At 47.0% G+C, this 18,151-nt stretch overlaps 1 protein-coding gene across 1 annotated transcript; it reads right to left on the reverse strand.

The window, feature by feature from the left end:
- Positions 1–5,576: 5,576 nt before the first annotated feature.
- Positions 5,577–6,446, reverse strand: LOC142563424 (uncharacterized). The gene has a single exon (XM_075673979.1). The coding sequence runs from the start codon at positions 6,444–6,446 to the stop codon at positions 5,577–5,579; it is 870 nt and encodes a 289-aa protein (XP_075530094.1).
- Positions 6,447–18,151: the final 11,705 nt, after the last annotated feature.

Consider the following 18,151-nt stretch of genomic DNA (forward strand, 5'->3'; position numbering starts at 1 on the left):
TCAAGTGGCATACAGACCACCACATCTTCAGCCTGTCACCCTGCAACAAACGGCCAGGCCGAATGCAATGTACCATAACTGAAAACAGCGCTCCTGATGGATACAAAGTGGCCCATACAGTGTCGACGTGCGAGGTTCCTTCATCGGCAATACACGGCGGTTAACAGTTACTGGAATGACACCTGCCAGAGCGATGTTTGAACGAGAAGATTTGCGTCCCCTCGACCTACTTAAGCCGGAGATGGAAACACAGATCCCTGAGCGCCAGGAGACACTGAAGCGATCATGTCGCTTCTCCGAAGGGTAAAAAGTGCTTATTCGTCAATTTTTAAAAAAGAGCCATACTGGACTAAAGGTGCAATACTGCGCCGTGTCGCACCACAATCCTGGCATATAAGAAGCATCCTCGGAAAGGTTCAGTGTCAGCTCAACCAAATAAAAAAAAACAGACAAGTAACACAAGCGCCGACTGAATGGAGCATAACAGAGCAATTATTGGACACATTTCCAAAAGGAGCCAGTTCTGCTGATCCTGTGTTGCCGGGCTCACTCTATACGCAAGACCTGTCAAGCACTGACCTCGACCTCACGAGTTTTCCAGATTGCGAGAAGGAACCACCCAGAAACTGCGGCCACTAGTGGTTAGGTGGGCTCCAGACCGCTATGGAGACTTCGTCTCAGGCAGGAAGAACTGATATGCTTCCAGAAGACGGCAACGATGCAGTGCGCGTGCGAAGGCACTGGCGGTTTTGGCACGATCGCGCCTCAAGGAACGAACCCTTCGCCAGTGCTGGCTCCTACGCCTGCACTACTGTCTGCTACTATCTTCCTGTTTCCTTGAATTAATAAATCGTCGGCATCCAACCACGGCTGTCGAGACGTAACAAGTTTTTAATTCGACTGTATGGGTGACTGTCGAAAAAACGCTGCTGAATTAGGCGTGGAATGACCTTAACCCATTAGGGACCGGTTTCTTTCTTTTCTTGATAACTTGAAATAAATCTTATATATTAACTTATCTTTGTACTAATAATTCACATGCAAAAAAATATTACTCTTTCCTAATTCGTTTTTGAAATATAGCCTGTGACCATATGGTCACACTGGGCCCTTACGCTACAGCAAAATACGCGAAGTGAAAAACATTTATTTGAAGCCATGAAACATCACAAAAACATACAAAGCGAATAATCGAGCACTTATTTAGTGTGATATGGTTTAAATCATGGAATACACATGCCGTCGTCATACTCTGCGCATTGTGTGTGCACTGCGCTGTTGCAATTATCTCATGCACACCTCCACCTCTTGCCATTAGGTATTGGTGCAACAAAGTTGGCCACTTGGTCATACCGTGTACCAGTCAGGACATCACCAGTCTTTGGGATTTTGCGTTGACCAGGTCCTCTATGCTTATTGGCCCATCGCATCAGGTAGCTTTGTGCAATTTGCCCGCGGAATTCTACCTGCTTGACGTTGAACCCTTTGCTACGAATTAGCGCCCAAGCGTTGCTGATAGATACATCACAAAGTCAAGTGAAAATTGGCCACCACCACTTTTTGCCACGGATTACAATCCTGTGGGCGCCTACATTTGCACCAATCTGGTCCGTACCTCTCATAAAACTTGTACTGAGCAACAGTGTTTTTCTCGGGCCATCTCTATTTGCTTCTTCTGAACACGAGAGTACCTGTCTGCAAATGACATTGGCTCTACGCCGTGAATGGTGCTTACGATCGTTACTACAGAATTGTCCAGAATTGTTGTCCAGCGGACAACAATTATCCCATTGTCGCTCAGCACGGGCTCTTCGTGCCCGCGAGTTTGGCGCTTGACGAATTGTGGTCGAGCGATAAGGCACTCTTTGGGAACACGGTTCTGCTTCACTGTGCCCGTGACTTCGTAGCCCTGCGCCTTGAGATGCCTGAGTAGCGGCATGCCTGTGAATAAATTATCAAAATAGAAAAAGAAAGGAAGGTCGTGCGTCTCTGCTGCGAGTTCATCCACCATTTGAAGAAGTGGCGCCGCTGCTTTTCCGAAGTCCTTTTCATATTTTTCAGATGTTCCTGGATCCCCTGCTTGCCTTGATACACTTTGAAGTTTACAAGGTATCCGTTCTTGGCGTTTAGGAAGCGTACTTTATACCCGAAGCGGATAGGCTTTCCGGGTATAAACTGTTTACAGCCATCACGACCATAATACTCAATCATACTTTCGTCGTAGCTCAGGTGACGCACAGGTTGAAAGTGCTCCAGAATCCTTGCTTTCAATAGTGTCATCAATGGACGCAACTTTGCCAACTTGTCACTAAGCGTTAGGCTTGCATTTCGCACAGTGCAGGAATCGCATTATCTGTACGAAGCGATTTCTTCACATACCATTGTAGGCCATTGTGTGGCGCATATCCAAGCCGCTGTCCCAATAGCACTTTTTCCCTGACAAGCGGTTATAGCCGGACAAAACCAGCACTCCAAGAAAACCTAATTCTTTTTTATTTATTTATTTATTTAATTATTTATTTATTTATTTATTTATTTATTTATTTATCATACCCTCAGGGCCATTACGGCATTATAGAGGGGAGTGGTTACAAGCAAAACGGGTAAATTCAACAAACAGGAGTTACTTGCGCAGAAAATTATGTATATAAATATGTATAAACAAAACTATTTAACAAATGACACCTAGATATACAATGTTAGCTAAGGCATTTGTGAGTACAGGTTTAACAGTATGAAAAATAGGTTCCTAGTTATACAGTGCTAGCTATGGCATTCTTGAATAATTGGTGATCTGCGATAGTGGCTATCGAGGCGGGGAGGTGATTCCACTCATTGGAAGTGCGTGGTACAAATGGCTGCAAAAAAGCGTTGGATCTGCAAAATGAAATGCTGACCTTATGAATGTGGTCTAGTCTGGGTGATACATACGGAGGCGGAGAAATAAGTTTGTTGCGTAGCAGCGGGTGATGAAATAATTTATGAAAAAGGCACAAACGGAACAATTTTCTACGTCATGACAAGGACGGTAGGTTAAGACTAGATTTCATGGCACTGATACTCGCGGTTCTATTATAGTTAGAAAGAATGAAACGAGTAGAGTTATTCTGAACCATTTCCAGTGAGTGTATTAGGTTTACTTGACCTGGATCCCAGATTGAAGCAGCATACTCAAGTTTAGGTCGTATTAGATATTTATAGAGGATTAATTTTAAGGAGGAAGGTGCTTTGGAAAAGTTGCGTCGTAAGTAACCTAGCATTCTGTTAGCGTTACTTATTATATGGGTGATATGGGTATTCCAAGTAAGATCAGAGGTGATGTGAAGGCCAAGGTACTTGTAAGTTGTTACCAATTCTAATGGAGCGTTGTTAAGGAAGTACACAGGTGGTTCACTGGTAGTTCGAGATACACGCATGAATTTACACTTGTTAACATTTAGTTCCATGAACCATGAACTGCACCATGCAGAAACGGCGTTAAGGTCAGCTTGAAGCCTGGTTACATCCTCGTCGCGAGTTATTTCGGTGTAAATTACGCAGTCGTCAGCAAATAGGTGAATTTGAGATCAAACACAGGAAGGTAAGTCGTTAATCTATATGAGAAATAGGAGGGGTCCAAGCACGGAGCCTTGTGGTACACCTGAATAAACAGGACTCAGATTAGATGTTACTTCGTTAGCTGAAACGAACTGTGAACGGTTAGTAAGGAAGACCTCAAGCCAGTACAGAATTTTAGGGTCAAGGTTTAGTTGTTGCAGTTTGTAGATTAATAAGCTGTGGCACACTTTATCGAACGCTTTTGTGAAGCCCAAAAAAATTAGATCTGCAACTGAGGAGTGGTCAAGCAATAGGTTTAGTTTATGCGTGAATGATACTAGTTGGGTGTCACATGAATATGTTTTGCGGAAGCCGTGTTGAAACTCAGAAAAAAAAGAGTTTTCTTCTAAGAAGTTGGCAATATGAGAAGACAGAACATGCTCGATAATTTTGCATGGTATACTGGTTAAGGAAATAGACCGATAGTTCAGTGGGGAATGTTTAGTACCTGTTTTGTAGAATGGAATCACCTTCCCCACCTTCCAATCAGCAGGCAGTGGACCTTTGTCAAGTGATTGCTGGAAAATCTTTGCAAGAATAATGGAACAATATGTGCTAGTGTTTTTTAGAAACTTAGCGTTAAACAAGTCACAGCCAGGAGCGGATGAGAGTTTCAATGAGGCGATTATTTTTTTCTATGCCAACGGGTTCGATTATTAAGGGGTGCATTGCGGTGTAGTCGTAAGATAGTGTAGTTGGGCGTGTTACATGAGCGCGTTTGGAAAAGTTACGCGCAAAAACGTAATTTAATACAAATGCGCAATCGGCAGGGGGAATTGCGGTATCGGTGCTATCAACAAGGGTTATGGCGTCGTCATGTTTTTGGTTAATAGTGCGCCAGAACTTTTTCGTATCAGTAGTTAGCATGGAAGGCAAAGTGTTATTTAAAAAGTTATCTTTAGCTTGTTTAAGCTTGTTTAAGCGCTGTTATGTAGTTATATGTAGCGCGTTTGTAAGCTGCCCATCTTTGAGCGTTTCCAGATGTTTTAGCTAGTCTGTACGAGCGTTTCTTTTTGTTTGAAAGGCGCTTAATGTGGGTGTTGTACCAGGGAGCGTTATCATTACGGGAAAGAGTGTAGGTAGGGATAAATTTTCCTGTTGATTCACGAATTTTAGTAGCAAACATATTCCAGTTCATTTGAACACTGCGGTTATCGAAATCAGTCAGGAAAGTATCAAGGAATATACAGAGCTCGTTGTTGATTGATTCAAAGTCAGCTTTCTTATAGTCGTGAATTGTCTTGCTCTTTCTTTATGATTTCGGACGTGAGATGTTGATGTTGAAATGGATAAGGGAGTGATCGCTTAAGGACGGTAAGTAAGTAATGTTCGAAATAAAATCGGGTCGTGTTGTTAACAGAAGGTCAAGTGTGTTAGCGACTTGTGGTGTGATTCTGGTGGACTGGGTTATCAGTTGATTGAAAGAGAACAGTGCGCACAAGTCAAGAAAATCTTTTGCTAACGCGGAGAACGGGTGTATCACAATAGGTTCACTATGCCAGACTATGTTTGGAATGTTGAAGTCACCCAGTAGAAACAAGGGTAAGGAAGGAAAGCGTGTTACGACGATATTGATTGTGTCTTGTAATTCGTTAGCAAAGGAGGCAACGTCAGTAGGAGCGCGATAACACGCCCATTATAACTTTTACGTAGTTTATTTCGATAATTGCCCAGACTATCTCCAAATTAGTAGCAATAGTAATGGGTTGAGAGTGTAGGTGTTTATTAATTGCCAGAAGAACACCACCACCTTTACGCAACGTACGGTCGCAGCGATAAACTGAGAAGCCATGTGCGGTAGAGAAGATTTCGTGGTCTCTAACGTGTGGGTGCAGCCAAGTTTCGGTAAGTGCAATAATATCTGGGTTAAACGTGTCGACTGTGGAAGTGAACGAGTCGCGTTTGTTCTTGATGCTTCGAATGTTAGTGAAAAGGACAGACACGGGATGTAAGTGACTTCCACTGCCCCTCGCGCTTACCTAAGGATGATTAAGTGGCGCGGTACGCGGTTCGGTGTTAGCACGCGTGTGTTGTGACGTGCACTCTGTCACGCTGTCGGTGACGGGATCGTACGTATACTGCTTCTTGCTTACAACTAATTTGTTGTATCGAAGATGAAACAGGGGTTTGCCCGGTAACTGTTTTGCAAAGGAAATCAGTTTGCTTCGGATATGGCGGGTGGCAGGTGAGTAGTCATCACAGATCGTGATGTCTTTATCTTTTAGGAGCTTACGCGCGGAAAGCACCTTTTCCTTTACTTTGTAGCTGCTGAATTTCGCTATAATGGGGCGGCATTTATCAGGTGAATAGGAACCGAGACGATGAGCGCGTTCAATTGCCATGTCGGGTAGGCTGCCGATGATAGTTGCTAGTGCGTTATTGACGTGGGCCTCAGATTCTTCCCATGATTCACGAGAATCAGGGACGCCATGAAAAATTAAATTGTTTCTTCGCGATCTGTCCTCTAGGTCGTTGAACCCAGTTTGCAAAGAAACAAGCTGAGTGTTGCACGTCGCTACAGATTTCTGGAGACCTGTGACGTGTTCCTTAAGCTGATCTAGTGAATTAGCTTTATCTTCAAGAGCGTCCAGTCTTTCTTGGATGCAGCCAATCTTGCTTTCAATATTTTTTTGGCTGGCTTTGATTGCTTCAACATCAGCAACCAATTCTGTCTCATGCTTTGAGGACTGAACCGATCGCAATTGAACGTCTTTCAGAAGCTGGAAGAGGACGGCCATTTGTTCCGAGGGTTCATCAGGTAACGTCTGTGTATCAAGAAGATACTCTGAACGCGTAATAGGCCCAGGATTAGTTTCGATGTCGCCACAGCAAAGTAATAACAAAGACATATGGAAACATTCGCAAATAGTATCACAAAGCACGTGTGCGCGTGGAAGTAGCAGCAAGCAGAGATCATCGCTTTTTCTAGCGTACAGGGAAAGACGCTTATACACCTGCGAATGGCCAAAAGGCGGGAGGTGAGCCATGATGCTGTTGCCGCTCCCGCGCCCACTGAAGGCGGTGTTTGGTAACCTCCGGATCTGGCATATTGAAAAATAACGCATACTTTCTTGTTTGTTCGAATAGCAGCTCCACGACGGCTTCGTCAAAAAAGATTTCGAACAACTCAACAGGTGAAAAGCCCCTGTAAGCAGCAAAGTTTGGGTAGGGAAATATACCAAGGCTTTTCTGGAGATCACCGTTCGTCCACTTAGAAGCAGTCGATAATTTCGCGGGAATGGCCGCATAGACTACGGCAGAAGAAACCTCTCATGTTCCGTCACGTTGCCCGCCTCGGGTCGTCATCGTCCGAGTCGGATCCACCAATACGGCGTCCGTCAGAGAAAACAATTCTGCCGCCAGATTAGATTGTCAATGAGCCCGCCTGAGTCTTCATCGGCCGACTCTCCATCCGAATAGGTGCTAGCCTCTCGCGGGTCGATATAAATCACTGACACGTCGTCATCGTCTTCTTCGAGTATCTTCGCTATTTATTCCAACATCAACCTAGTCACACATTAAAATAAGAAATAACCACTGCAGGAATGCGCCAGCAGCCGTGCAAGAGATGAGAATGCAGTTAAAAAAAATAAGAAGTTAGGTAGCCTAAAGGCCTAGCGTGACCATATGGCAGCGCGCAAGATAACACGCTCGTTGACGGATAAATCAAACATAAATCTTTCAGAAATGCTGATCGAAGGTCACATATTCGAAGAGCAATATGGAGGTAAGGATATCGGACTATTGCTTAAGCAAGTCGTGAAAAAAAAACACATTACCCCTTGGAGTGATGCATGGCGACGCTACTCGCACAGCAACACTTATTCCCGCCTTTGCGAGGGGCTCCCACAACACGACTGACACCTGCTGCCACTTGATATCCATAACGGGAACTCTCATCTGTCTAACGGCATGTCAAAGGCGATTTTGGTACCGTTTTGTTAATCATAATTAAAGGAAATCCACTGTGCAGACTAACATGACCATATGGTCGCGCTGGTCTTTAATGGGCTAAAACGTGTTCTGATGACCGCTTTCTGTGGAAAGATAGATTTCTGCGAAGGTGGCCGAAAACCGTACGCGCAACTATCAGTGCTTTATTCCTGAAAATGGTCGCTAAGGAGATAACTGCCGGCGTTCGAAGTTTGCACAGATGAAAGTTAGCCCAAATGCGACAGCGGGGGGTGGCAGCATTCGTCGTGGCTACGCGAAACCAGTGGTGCACCGTAGTCGGGTTGTCTAACGACTTCTTGGTCTTGAAGGGTTTGGACATTGTGGAACCCATACTGGCGAGGAGAATTTGCAAAGAATGTGGCCTGGTGCTTAAAATGACCGCATGTCTTCTCTTGCCCGCATGTTATCTGGTATAACTGCTACCACCAGTGCCCGCTTAAGTACGCGCATTCCTATCCGCTCGAAGGTCAGCCAGTCCAGAAAGTTGATCTTGAGTAGAGGGAGTTTCCTGTGAGCAACCTCCTCAAAGGAGAGGTAAGAAAGCTGTATTGACACTAGGAAAATCATTCGTGTTAACGTGAAAAGGATGGGGTATGTCTTCATGAAACAACTAAACGAGAAGCACGTAGAACATTTGTGCAACTTGCGTGATATTAGCTTCCTCTTTTGTCTAGGTTTCACGACAGGGTGTGAAATCAGCTTTTGTTACTGGAATGAAAATTAGCTTTTATCTCTAGTGCTAACTCTTGGGCAAAGTTGTAACCGATGGCAAACCTAAACAGCTGTAGTGGGTGCAGGTTTGCATCAGTTATTTGCATTGTTTTACATGGATTGAAATGTGGGGCCCAGTATTATCTTAAATTGATGTAAGTGGTATTGACCCAACTTCTGCTCCTGTGCTTTATTTGTATGGCGACCAGCTGCGGAACATGAGGTAGAAGGTTTGCTATTTGGCCGCGGCGACCTCATCGCAACGTTCACCGAATGCGAAAAAATAAAGCCTACACTCGTGTATTGAGCTTCGGGGAAGCGTTATCCACTATTCATTAAAATTAATTCGAATCTCGTTGTGCAGGCTCGGGATGCTAAACACCGTAACTTATTTTACTCAAGCAAGAGAATTAGGCAGGAAGCACAGATGTCAGCTCACCTTCACAGCGTTTTACATACCGCCGACAATACACCTGCATCCTTCTGCTATTGCACAACGTAGGTTATATCCGCACGGCCACGTCACGAAACTTTTCAGCACACTACTTTAGATGTTGACAAAAAAAACGATTTTTGTACTTCTCGTCTCCTCGAAACAAACCAGATCAGAAGCTTCTGAATAGTACGACACCTGTTGGTAAATATACTTGAGATGTCTTATGTTTGGAATGCATTGTTAAAGGACGAGGCAACGTGATCAAATGTGTTTATTTGATACTGGTGGTTCAGTTTTCTAACTGCCCGTTTTATTTTCTGCAGCTCTTGCTCTCATCATAACCTTGGCAGCCACTGTTATCACATACGTCGACAGGTTGCTATGCAGAAAGGTCAGACGAATAGAAAAACTTGTGGATCATTACGAAATGTAGTCATTGCAGCATGGACATCGTTGCCGTGGATGCGGATTCTCCCGGGTGCCTGCAAGACCTGCTTGCCACGATGGAGCTGGCACGAATTGCAGCTGCCGCTCCCCCCCCCACTCCACCATCGACCGATCCCAGTGCACGAGCTTCGTGCACGGGGTCGATAGAGACATTTCTGTCCACGACCTACAGGTGGCACTCTCCTCTCCCTTTGCCCGAGGTTACCGTCAAACGAAGCGGGAGCACATTGACATTTCGTTTCTTGGCGAGAAACCTTGCTGAATGTATTCACCTACGCCGGATGCCGGTTTCTGTGGAGCCATTTCGACACCGCCCGATTAGGTGCATGCAGTGTCGACACAGGCCACACTACTGCGGACTGTGTTTTTTCTGAAGGGTGCCTCCGATACGGCGGGCAGCATTTCACGAGCTCCTCTGAGCAGCGACGACCTCGATGCTCTCACTGCTACGGAACCTGGCTCACCCGGAAGAGTACCGGCTCCTAGACTACTTTAACGGCATCCGACTGTCTGGTTGCCTTCCAGAGGCATGGTTGATGGCTGTCGTTGTGCCAGTCATGAAACCGAGAAAGACTGCCAAGGCGCTCATCTCCTAGAGGCCCGCGTCCCTGACCTCAGCGGCCTGCAAGGTATTGGAGTCTGTAGCGTTAGCGCGCCTCGATTGGATCCCCGGAACAGCAGATTGGGCTGCGTCGTCACCGGTGCACTGCTGACTGCATCGCGGACGTCGTATCATTACTGGAGGACGCCAGAGGCTCTCGCGAAGTGGCACTCCTTGTGCTTCTTGATGTGGAAAGCGCTTCCGATGGCTTGCCTTACTCGGTCATCGAACGCTCACTGGACGACCTTTGAGTCACGGGATGTCTTCGGCGTATCCTCCCAGCCTTTCCCACATGGCGGTCCCTTTGCGTAAGGGTTAGAGAGACCGTGAGCTCGCCAAGGGTAGCTTGTTCCCGAGTACAGCAGGGATCCGTCCTAAGCCCCTTCCTTTTCAACTTGGCGCTGGCTCCTATTCATTTTGCCATTACAGCAGACCTCGAACATCGAGCCAACATCTCGGTATACGCCGATGATGTAGCTCTGTGGACTTGGGGTCCCAATAGGAGGCCTTCCGGCCATTCAGTCTTACTTGCAGCGAGACCTGGATGAAGTTGTTTCATACTTACAGACACTGGGCCTCTCCTTATCTTCTTCAAATACGCAGGCCCTTCTCGCCCACGCCATTGTGCCCGTACGCCGAAGAGCAGTCGCTATGGTGCTGCGTGGTAACCTAATACCATGGAAGCGGGTTTTAATCTACTTGGGCCAGAAGATAGATCACCGGCTCTCGTGGGCGCCAGCTGCCAAGGCGCTCATCGCTCAAAGGCAGAAGGTTCCAGAGGTGGTCGGCCGTCTGCTGCTCCAAGGCAGAGGATGCACACCACAATGTGGTATCCGTCTATACGCCGCTGCGGCTACCTCAAGGCTTCTTTATGCACACCCTCTTGTGGCCCTCCCGCGGGTTCGCGTAGACCGCATGGAGCTCCAGCACCGGAAAGCCATCCGGGTGATTTTTGCTTGCCAGGGACCTCGCACATCGCTGCCACCCGAGCCGAAGCTTGGCCGCTCTCTAGACTGCTCCTACAGCGTGGCGCCCCTCCTACTCACAGGCTACATCGCGCCTCGCGTACCGCGACTCTTCTTTCATGGTTGCGGAGCCGACTTCACTTGCGCATGGGCAGCTTGTGTCAGCTGTACGAGGATGTTGTCGGCTGTCCTCCCACGCTAATCATCCCACAACCTCCTCCGCCCAAGCAGCCATGGGGAATTCACTATCAGGGCCACTTGAAAAGGCAATCCCCATCCTGTGCCCTGTACCAGGCGTCGGCGTTCCTGTTGAAGGACCGGCAGGACGGACACCTAAATATCTACATGGACGGCTCCGTCTATGCACACTCCGGATCTGCCACTGCTTCATGCGTGGTCCCCGTCCTTCAGTGTTCGGGAGTGTGCCGGCTCCCTTTTGTGGCAAGCTCCACCACTGCTGCGGTGGCTGCCTCAATCTCGCTGCAGTCATCCAAGCAGAGGAACCCCCGGATTTTCCGGTTGTGATCTTGTGCGACTCACGAGCGGCGCTCTTTGCTCTTTATTGAAGGTAAGCCCCTGGCCTTGGCGTTGCCTGCTGACGGAAAAGCTTCGCGCCCTTGTTTCGAGTGACTTGAAGCTGCCGCTACGGTAGCTCCCCTCTCACGTCGGCGTCCAGGGCAACGAGAAGGCTGACGCCCTAGCAAAGGCAGCACACCATGCCACTGTACCAGTCAGCACCGCCTGTAACGGCCTTCGGCTGTGCAAGCCACAAGTTGCAGCTCCATCTAACGGCTCTCCACCCGGATTTGCGCGTCGCCAGCGGTTGCACTCCCCTTCCACTTCCTGATCGCTTCATCACAAAGCAGGAGCGTCCTCTCATGCATCGCCGTCGGATCGGCTGCTCTTGGACGGCATCGGGAGATACAGCATCCCCGCCTTCATCCCCGGCCTGTCCAGCGCGCGGCGAGGACGAAACAATCGCCCATCTACTTCGTTCCTGCCCCGATTCTCTTCCCCGTCTTACTCCGACGCCTCGGACTCGCAATGGTCTCGGCATCCCAGCTGCTGTTTCCCGGCCTGCACCGCGGCTCCGCCTTCAGCTACATTCTTACATTCCTGGAGGACAAGGCGCAGTCGTGCCAACAGTGAATGTGCCGCATGGCTACCACTGATAGTGGTTTCAGAGCCCGGACCCTAACGGCACCGGGCTCTAAAACGCCTGACTTTTTCTCTCTTCACTTTTCTTTCTTCTTTATGTCCCCTTCCCCTTCCCCAAGGCGCTGAGTCATGCTAGCTAAAGGGCTGCAGAAAATAACGCATCTTACTCTTAACAATCACACTCTTTCTCTAGCCGCCTCGTGCCGCCTCTACATCACCGTATCTAGCAGCTCTTCAATACTGAGGAGCTTTGTGACAGACGTTCAAACGAGATTCTGCGTCACCTCCAGCACCTGCTCGGCGACACGCCGTATTCCCTCGATACGCCCGTGCTACGGGAGTTGTTACTGCAGCGTCTTTCAGCCAATAAGCGATACACTCTTGTCTCAGTTCATTAAAGTTCGCTGTCAGAACTTGCCGAACTAGCCAACGATATCACGGACTTTCGCGGGCAGCCGTCAACGCTGCCGGTAGATCTGAGATCCCCGAAGTCGATTTCCTCCAGGAAAGAATTGAAAATTTCGCGTCTCAAGTAGCCAAATTGCGCCAAGCCCTTCGATGCACTCGCATTTCTAAGCACCGATTCTGACTGGCTCCTCATCAGCCCCTCATGCGGCCTTCACGAAGCTTCACGCAGTTTTTCGAGCTTCACGCAGTTTTGCACGGCAGAACTGGTGCTACTACAAACGCCGTTATGGTGTTGCTGCCCGTAAATATGAGTCCCCCTCTTCGTGGCATGTGGCAAATGCTGCTGCGGGTCGTCATTAATGACGGCGGGCGACCACGGCCATTCCATAAACCGCATGTTCTACATAACCGACCATATTACAGATTTTTGCTTTTTCACACCGGTGCAGGAGTCAGCATTATCCCTGCATCTCAGACTGATCGGAGTGAGTAAGTGAGTGAGTGAGCGAGTGAGTGAGTGAGTGAGTGAGTGAGTGAGTGAGTGAGTGAGTGAGTGAGTGAGTGAGTGAGTGAGAGTGAGTGAGTGAGTGAGTGAGTGTGAGTGAGTGAGTGAGTGAGTGAGTGAGTGCCTAAGTAAGTAAGTAAGTAAAGTCCTTTATTTCCCATAAACAATATACATTTGAATATGGACAGGCCTTAAGGAAAATGCTACGTCAGCAGCTTGACTGTGTCGTAAAACCTCTTTTAAGGCAGCAGCAGGGGGAACAACCGTGCATGAGGAATGGTAACAATAAAGCCGAATAAATAGAATAAAAATAACGCAAAAGAAACGAACACAGGAATGATAAACCAAAGCAAGTTACTTAGTTTCCCTAACATCAAGAAATCAGCAGTATAGAGAGAAAAAATACACGGCACTCAGATAAGTCATGTGTGTCAATAACAGATGGCGCAGCAAAACTAATATTGTGATCAACAAGTCATCATCATCATCAGCCTGGTTAGGCCCACTGCTGCGCAAAGGCCTCACCCATACTTCTCCAACTACCCCGGTCATGTACTAATTGTGGCCATGTTGTCCCTGCTAACTTCTTAATCTCATCCGCCCACCTAACTTTCTGCCACCCCCTGCTACGCTTCCCTTTCCTTGGAATCCAGTCCGTAACCCTTAATGACCATCGGTTATCTTCCCTCCTGATTACATGTCCTGCCCTTGCCCCATTTCTTTTCCTTGATTTCAACTAAGATGTTATTAACTCGCGTTTGTTCCCTCACCCAATCTGCTCTTTTCTTATCCCTTAACGTTACACCTATCATTCTTCTTTCCATAGCTCGTTGCGCGTCCTCAATTTGAGTAGAACCCTTTTCGTAGGCCTCCAGGTTTCTGCACCGTACGGGAGTACTGGTAAGACGCAGCTGTTATAAACTTTCCTCTTGAGGGATAATGGCCACCTGCTGTTCATGATCTGCGAATGCCTGCCAAACGCACCCCAGCCCATTCTTATCTTCTGATTATTTCAGTCTCATGATCCAGATCCGCGGTCAGTACCTGCCCTAAGTAGATGTATTCCCTTACCACTTCCAGTGCCTCGCTGCCTATCGTAAACAAGTACAAACCAGTTCTAGCAGCAATAGTAACTATACAGACTAGTTAGCGAAGCCTGTGAAACATCATCTGCGATCGGTGTGTTGAGCAGGACAGGCACCGTACAGGCAATCATTTGCCTTCCGGATTAGTGCGCGGGTGCATTACATAGCAGTATTCTGGACATCGCGTTTGATAATGACGTATGTTCTGTTTAAGGTTAGCTATGGAACGGATTTAACAGTTGTGCGATTTCCACTCCTTAATGTATGCGCGGACTAACCTCTTTTGTATAAACCATGCACCTTTTCTATTTTCAGTTCTAGGAACAGACGTTTACTTGGGGAGTCCTTAGTACATCACACATCACACGGAGAAATTTTTTTCTGAATAATGAATCTACCTATATTTGTGACAGATGTGGTAGCCCAGACAAGGCAGCAATAATTCATATGACTGAGGGAGAGGGAGCTATATATAAGCACATTTAAAGGTAACTAAGGAAAAAAATAACGAGTCCCTCTATGAGAGTTTAGTGGCAAGTGATAATACGGTAGCTATACATTGGCATATCGTGGTCAAAAATAATCCCTAGGCTTTTTACTCAGCTCACTAGTTCAATTTTCTACGAATTAAGTTTGATGTCAGCAGGTAGCGTGGCGTATTTGTTCTTGGCTTGGAATAATATGACGATAGTTTTAGTAGTGTTTTTTATGAGACCAATTTTAACGGACCACACATGTAGTGTATCTAGTACTGCATTAGCAGTCCTTAATAAGTCTGAGGTATGACGAGAGGAAAACAGTAGTGTAGTGTCATCAACATAGATATTGAGCCCCCTTCAGGCTATGAGCTCTTCTGTCATAGCAACCTACGGTTAGAAGACTCTCAGCATTCACGTCGGTCTGAAAGTACGGTTTCAATGGCTATTCTTGGTAAAAGATGTCCGCTATGCAACATGAGGAGACGATTTATTGAGACATTTCCGTCTGCTCCTGGATATCAAACGTTGTCGCCTCGTTGATGGAATCACCGGTCTCACTATCAGTTGTTTTCTGTCGGCCGCTATGGGTCTAGATCAAACTTTCGACAAACCATCTGCTTCTTCGGATACAGCTCTTCTCATCCAGTTTCGAGAAATTACTATACAAGGCCCGGTTGAGAAGCCTCCTAAAGACACCGTGACACATTGTATTGTCATCACAACCTCGCCTGTCCACAGCTGCCTGCGCGGACTCAGTTCTGACACTCATTGTTGCTGGCAACGACTTCGCGAATATGTTACAGTTAAAGTTATTCATTCGTCTTCATGGTCGATGTCGTCGACCCTTCACGTGGTGCATAAAAGAAACAGAGAGTAAGCGCCCTGTAGTGACTACCGCGCACTCAATGCGGTCACTGCCACTGACCGCTATGCTCCACCAAACATTCACGACTGCACTGCCTCGAGAGCGCAGCTCTTAGGTGTCCGTTCCAGCATAGAGCGTCAGCGTGCCTCCGCGTCCGTCGGCGTTCCTCGTCCTTCCTCGGCGTAAACATGCCTACGAGTACAGCGAAGGCTAAAAGAGCGAACGCAAAGCGCAACGGTGGAGGAGACTGCGATAGCGAAGTGAGCGCGAGGAGGAAAGCGGAGGAAGCCACCTCGAAGTACCACAAGTTGGCGCTCACGTCCGCGCATCCGCGGCAGCGGCAGCGCCGGCGGTCAGGGGAAAAACAAAACCTAGAAAATTTGCCTTTGCCCATAGCGTTCTGCGCAAGCGTTTCCAGGTAAAGATTACGGCTAAGTATGGTACAGATGCGGCGAAGCGGCAACTGCATGGCGGGTCTATATATATATATACCGCGCTCTTGTGGCAGCCCTCCCAATCACTGCGATGCTCAGTGTGACGCCTCAATATATTGCGAAATGAAAACACGTATAGACATGCGGTCAGCTTTCACATTAAGGAGCATCGTAATCGCCGGTGAACTTTTTTTTATCGGGGACCACGATATATTCAATATGGACCTCGCGAAGGCATATAACTACATCCCTGTTGAACGATCGGGTTTGATTAAAACTCCTTTCACTACCGCGTTTTCTTTCTTCCAGTTTTAGAACGCAGGTCTTAAGCGCCCGTTACTGCGTTGAGCGTCAGCGTGCCTCGGCGTCGTCAGCGTAACAGAGCGAACGCGGAGCGCAGAGGGCGATGAAAGGCGAAGAGAGCATGAGGAGGAAAACGGAGTAGCAGGCTATACAGTGAAAGCATCAGGAGGGAAAGTGGAGGAGGAGGGTATGGCGAAAGCGTGAGAAGAAAACTTTGTGCCACTCCGTGGCGACAATGGCTACGAGGCGGTGATTAGTAGCACGTGTCGTCTGTTCACAGATGGCATGCGGCCAGCGTGTCCAACGATAGTGTAAATGAAAGCAAAACGCTGCATCAGCGGAAGTCTGCGACGGCTATTGTGAGTCGCGCCCGCAAGTCACCTGCGTGCTCTCTTTCGATATCTCGATTACCGAGGCAGTCGCGCCACATTTCGCTCCGTTTGCAGCATGCCGCACGAGAGATTGTCTGCACAAGCCAATACATCGTGAAATGAAAAGACGTTTCGCAATGTGGAGTATCGTAATCATCGGTGATTTCTTTTGCGTACGCCTTTTGCTTTGCGTAAGCGGCGCAAACATTGTGACGTTTTACAGATGACGTTTATATGACAGACACAGAGCATCGTGTTCCTTTTGTTCAGTTGCCAAGCGCTGGCTTTCCATCGCATGCTCTTTATCTCCACTATATAGTCGCGGATGAACTAGTTCTGGTTTCACTGCAGAGCATGCCTGCGCAGAAATTTCATTGTAGGTGGCTCCACGCTGTGCCGTAGCCCTGCATTGGATTTATTCTTTAAGGCCACCATAGCGAGAGTAACAAAGATGCCTGGAAAAGATGCGCCTGTTGTAGGAGATGTGTCAACACCGCTATTAACACCACGCTGAAGTAGACCACTAAGATATTACCCGATGATGCGGTACCCAAGTGTAACAGTTGACCATTGTGAAGTGTCCAGGAATTTTTGAAGATCGCCTATTGCAAACAACATATTTATATAATAAGTTTACCAATTAACTGCCTAAATAGTTACTTTCGGTGCACAGGGCATGTATTCCGATGTAGGAACAGTAGCCGGTGAGCTTGCAAATCTTGTCCACTGGGAATACATTTATACAATGACACTAGTTCTGAGATATGCGCCATAAAACTCGCTGTAAAATGCACTGTTCTTTGACGCAAATTCTAACAAAGCGCTCTTTTCTGCATTGGAGCACAAAACTAACTGGAACGCCCATGTATTTCGTCCCACACTTTGAGAAATCTCGCAAATCGTGCCATCCTGGAAATTCAAGTCGATGCGTATTATAGGGTACTGTGAAATGCTCGAAGAAAATGCATCAGAATAAAGAAACTGGATGAGTTGGAGTGCTTTCATTTTACGGTGACAGCACTACTCGTACGGGGACAAAATGACCTGTTCTACTGCTCCTGTTCTGAGGTACCGGTCTAATGCAGTGCTCTACTGCTTCGATAACTGAATTTGTTAGTCCCACCTTCTTACGCTCTTGTACCAGTAGGGCTGTTATCATGAAATCTGGAGAAAAAAAACTTTCCTTTCGATACTCTCCCAGGCGAGACAATTCTATCGTGACAAGAAGGACAATCCAGTTAGAAAGCTGGTTCTCTGTGCCGATGCTCTGCCTCATTTTGTCCTCATCACGATAACAACTATTTGTTCATTTTTACTGATTTATTTCTATTTTTACTGTACAGATTGTGATCAGATGACGAAAACACTATTGCTTCTATTGGGGTTTAGCTTTTTTTCTCATAAATGAATTTTTCTGTAACTGTCAAATCACAAATATGCCCTGAGGCACCTAAAATGTGTCTGTCTTATTCAATCCTGGCAAAATTCTGAGTACTAGAATATACTTGAAAATACAAGATCAAGCATTACAGTATCTAGCCTTTCCTAAATATGAGCCTTCGCCTGAAATTGCAGATTTCTCAAAAATGTTTTCTTTTTAGGGAAAATACTGGCAGGAGTGACAAGGCTTCGACAATGTTTTAGCTGAATCAGAGCTAAACAAGTAGTTTTGTGATGGCTGTGGCCACTGGGCTACTGCGCGCCCTAGATGTTCTATGTTCATATACTGTAGTGATCTGTGCCAATAAATGCGGAGATTACATGCTGTCTTTCGCGTCCCTAGCTACAGAAACGGCCGACAGTGATAAAAAAAGCAATGATGATGCCTTCTA

The sequence above is a fragment of the Dermacentor variabilis genome, chromosome 11 (genome assembly GCF_050947875.1).
Source record: "Dermacentor variabilis isolate Ectoservices chromosome 11, ASM5094787v1, whole genome shotgun sequence".
Classification (NCBI taxonomy): Eukaryota; Metazoa; Arthropoda; class Arachnida; order Ixodida; family Ixodidae; genus Dermacentor; species Dermacentor variabilis.

Bases quoted from the DNA above. Each gene is read 5' to 3' on its own strand.
- LOC142563424 (XM_075673979.1), bottom strand. From the start codon at position 6,446: ATGTCTTTGTTATTACTTTGCTGTGGCGACATCGAAACTAATCCTGGG.